The 2,581-nt window shown below is 42.5% G+C and overlaps 1 protein-coding gene across 1 annotated transcript; it reads left to right on the top strand.

The window, feature by feature from the left end:
* Positions 1 to 1,122: 1,122 nt before the first annotated feature.
* On the top strand, positions 1,123 to 2,265 carry LOC124887162. The gene is made up of 2 exons (XM_047396350.1): positions 1,123 to 1,413; positions 1,972 to 2,265. Exons 1-2 carry the CDS (start codon positions 1,123 to 1,125, stop codon positions 2,263 to 2,265), a joined length of 585 nt encoding a protein of 194 aa, XP_047252306.1.
* Positions 2,266 to 2,581: the final 316 nt, after the last annotated feature.

Raw genomic sequence — 2,581 nt, 5'->3', positions numbered from 1 at the left:
TGAGAGTTGCAAACTTGTGAAACTGAATCTTTCGGCGATTTAAGATTCCAAAATGCGGTAATCGCCGGATACTAAACTTGCTTTAGATTTATTTTTTTCTCGAAGATATACTCTACTGACATTGGAGTAAGAACATCGCCGGTGATAGGTAAGTATGATACCTTCTTGCTCTCCCTTCATCTCTCTCTCTCTCCCCTTCCTCCTTTCCTAAAGCTAGTTCACTCTCTCGCCAGCGTGTGGGTTACCGTTTTCACTCCGACAATGGGGTAGAATTGAAGCGAGTCAAAAAAATAATTAAAAAAACACCAGATTTGACACTCAGACCAGATCTGACCCAGCGACTTTTCGGCAACATTCCGGCGACATTCCGACAACATTATTCTGGCGACTAATTTCTACCACAATTTGCTAGATTTCAGTGCAGCAACCAGGAGCTGAATACTTGATCTACATACCCTGATGACTTCTAACCTCGAAACTTTATTTTAATGCACTCTTTTGAATCATGCCTTTTTATATTATCTCCATTGTTTAAATTTTGTGTGGGTTATTTTGCTATGGGTTGCCTGGTTATTTATAGGCTGTCTGGTTATCTTCACTAGTTATTTCTAGCATCTGTTTTTGAAATTTTGTTGCATTGTGTGCTTTGCGTTTGCCTTTTATAGTTATTACTTTTTTTATCCTTTTTTGTGCTTTTCATGAGTGGTGGCTTGGGTGGATAATGGTGGAGTAGGGTCATGTCCTAGGGGATTAGGGGTGGGGTCGAGGTTTGGGGTTGGGTTAGGTTAGAGATGCAGAGTGCGAAGTATTAAGAAACGGGATAAGAGAGATGATAGGTTGAGGGTAGGGTCGTGGAACATAAGGACCCTTCAGGGTAAGTCGATAGAACCGGTAAAGATTTTTAGGAAGAGAAAGATCAATATTGCGTGTGTCCAGGAGACCAAGTGGGTAGGTTCTTGGGCTAGGGATATAGATGGGTACAAGTTGTGGTACTCTGGTAGTGAGAGGCGTAGGAATGGTGTTGGTATCTTAGTAGACGAAGAGCTTAGGGGGCAGGTAGTGGAGGTTAAAAGGATTAGTGATAGGGTGATATCAATCAAATTAATTGTTGGGGGATATTCTATGAATATCTGTAGTGCGTACGTGCCACAAGGAGGCCTAGACGAGGAGGAAAAGAAGAGATTTTTGGAGGTTTTGAATGAGGTAGTAAAAGGCGTGCCTAGTTCAGAGATTATTTTCATAGGAGGGGATTTTAATAGGCACATCGGGTCTCTGCCGATGGGTTATGATGATGTGCATGGAGGTTTTGTATTCAGGGATAAGAATGTTGAGGGAGCTGCTCTTTTAGATTTTACGAGGGCCTTTGGGTTAGTGGTAGTGAATTCCAGCTTTCCAAAGAAGGATGAGTATCTGGTTACTTTTCGTAGTAGGCTAGCCAAGACTCGAATTGACTTTTTGCTGCTTAGGAAGGGGGATAGAGCAATGTGTAAGGATTGTAAGGTTATCTCGAGTGTGAATCTTGTGACCCAGCATAGAATTCTAGTAATGGACTTGGGTATCAAGAAGGGCAAGAAGAAATAGGGTGGGGAAGGCCGTCCTAGAGTTAGGTGGGGTGGACTTACTCCAGCTAGTGCCTTGGAGATAGGGGCAAAGTTTGAAGGGATGGGGGTTTGGGAAGATAGCGAGGACATGGATAGTATTTGGGATAGGGCTGCGGGATGCATCAAAGAGTTGGCTAGAGAGGTGTTGGGTGTCTCGAGATGCTATTCAAGCCGGTATCGAGGGGATTGGTGGTGGAATGAAAATGTTAAGAAGAAGGTGGAGACGAAGAAGGTGGCTTATGTTAAGTTGGTGGAGAGTAAGGATGAAGAGAAAAAATGGGTTAGTAGGGAGGAGTGTAAGTTAGCTAAAAATAAGGCTAAGTTAGAAGTTACAAATGCAAAGATAAATGTTTTTGAGAGTTTGTATAAGGGGTTAGAAGAGAAAGGCAGGGAAAAGAGGTTGTTTAAGCTTGCTAAGGCTAAGGAGCGGAAGGGTCTGGATTTGGATCAAGTTAAGTGTATTAAGGGGGAAAATGGCAGAGTATTGGTAGAGGACGCCTTCATTAAGAAAAGATGGCAGTCATATTTTCATAAGCTCTTAAATGATGAGAGGGATAGAGGTGTTGTTCTAGGGAAGTTGGAGCACACCGAGGAGTGTCATGATTTCGTCTATTATAGGCATTTTAAAGTAAAGGAGGTCAGCGAGGCTATTCGCAAGATGTGAAGGGGCAGGGCGATGGGGCCCGATGAGATTTCGATAGATTTTTGGAAGTTTTCTAGCATGGCTGGGGTGAGGTGGCTGACCAACCTATTTAACAATATTTTCAATTCTGCGAAGATGCCTGAGGCGTGGAGATGGAGCATGATGATTCCATTTTATAAGAACAAGGGTGACATTCAGAGTTGCAATAACTACCAGAGTATTAAGTTATTGAGTTACACAATGAAGATTTAGGAGAGGGTGGTGGAGCGAAGGTTGAGAAATATTGTGTTTATTTTAGAGAATCAATTTGGATTTATGCTTGTTCGCTTGACGACTA

This window comes from Capsicum annuum, chromosome 9, assembly GCF_002878395.1.
Source record: "Capsicum annuum cultivar UCD-10X-F1 chromosome 9, UCD10Xv1.1, whole genome shotgun sequence".
Lineage (NCBI taxonomy): Eukaryota > Viridiplantae > Streptophyta > Magnoliopsida > Solanales > Solanaceae > Capsicum > Capsicum annuum.
Note: the sequence above shows the minus strand (reverse complement) of the source record. Positions and strands in the feature narration are given on the sequence as shown.

Bases quoted from the DNA above. Each gene is read 5' to 3' on its own strand.
- LOC124887162 (XM_047396350.1), top strand. From the start codon at position 1,123: ATGAATATCTGTAGTGCGTACGTGCCACAAGGAGGCCTAGACGAGGAG. The intron at 1,414-1,971 runs GTTACTTTTCGT...AGTTTGTATAAG, and splicing joins CAAAGAAGGATGAGTATCTG to GGGTTAGAAGAGAAAGGCAG.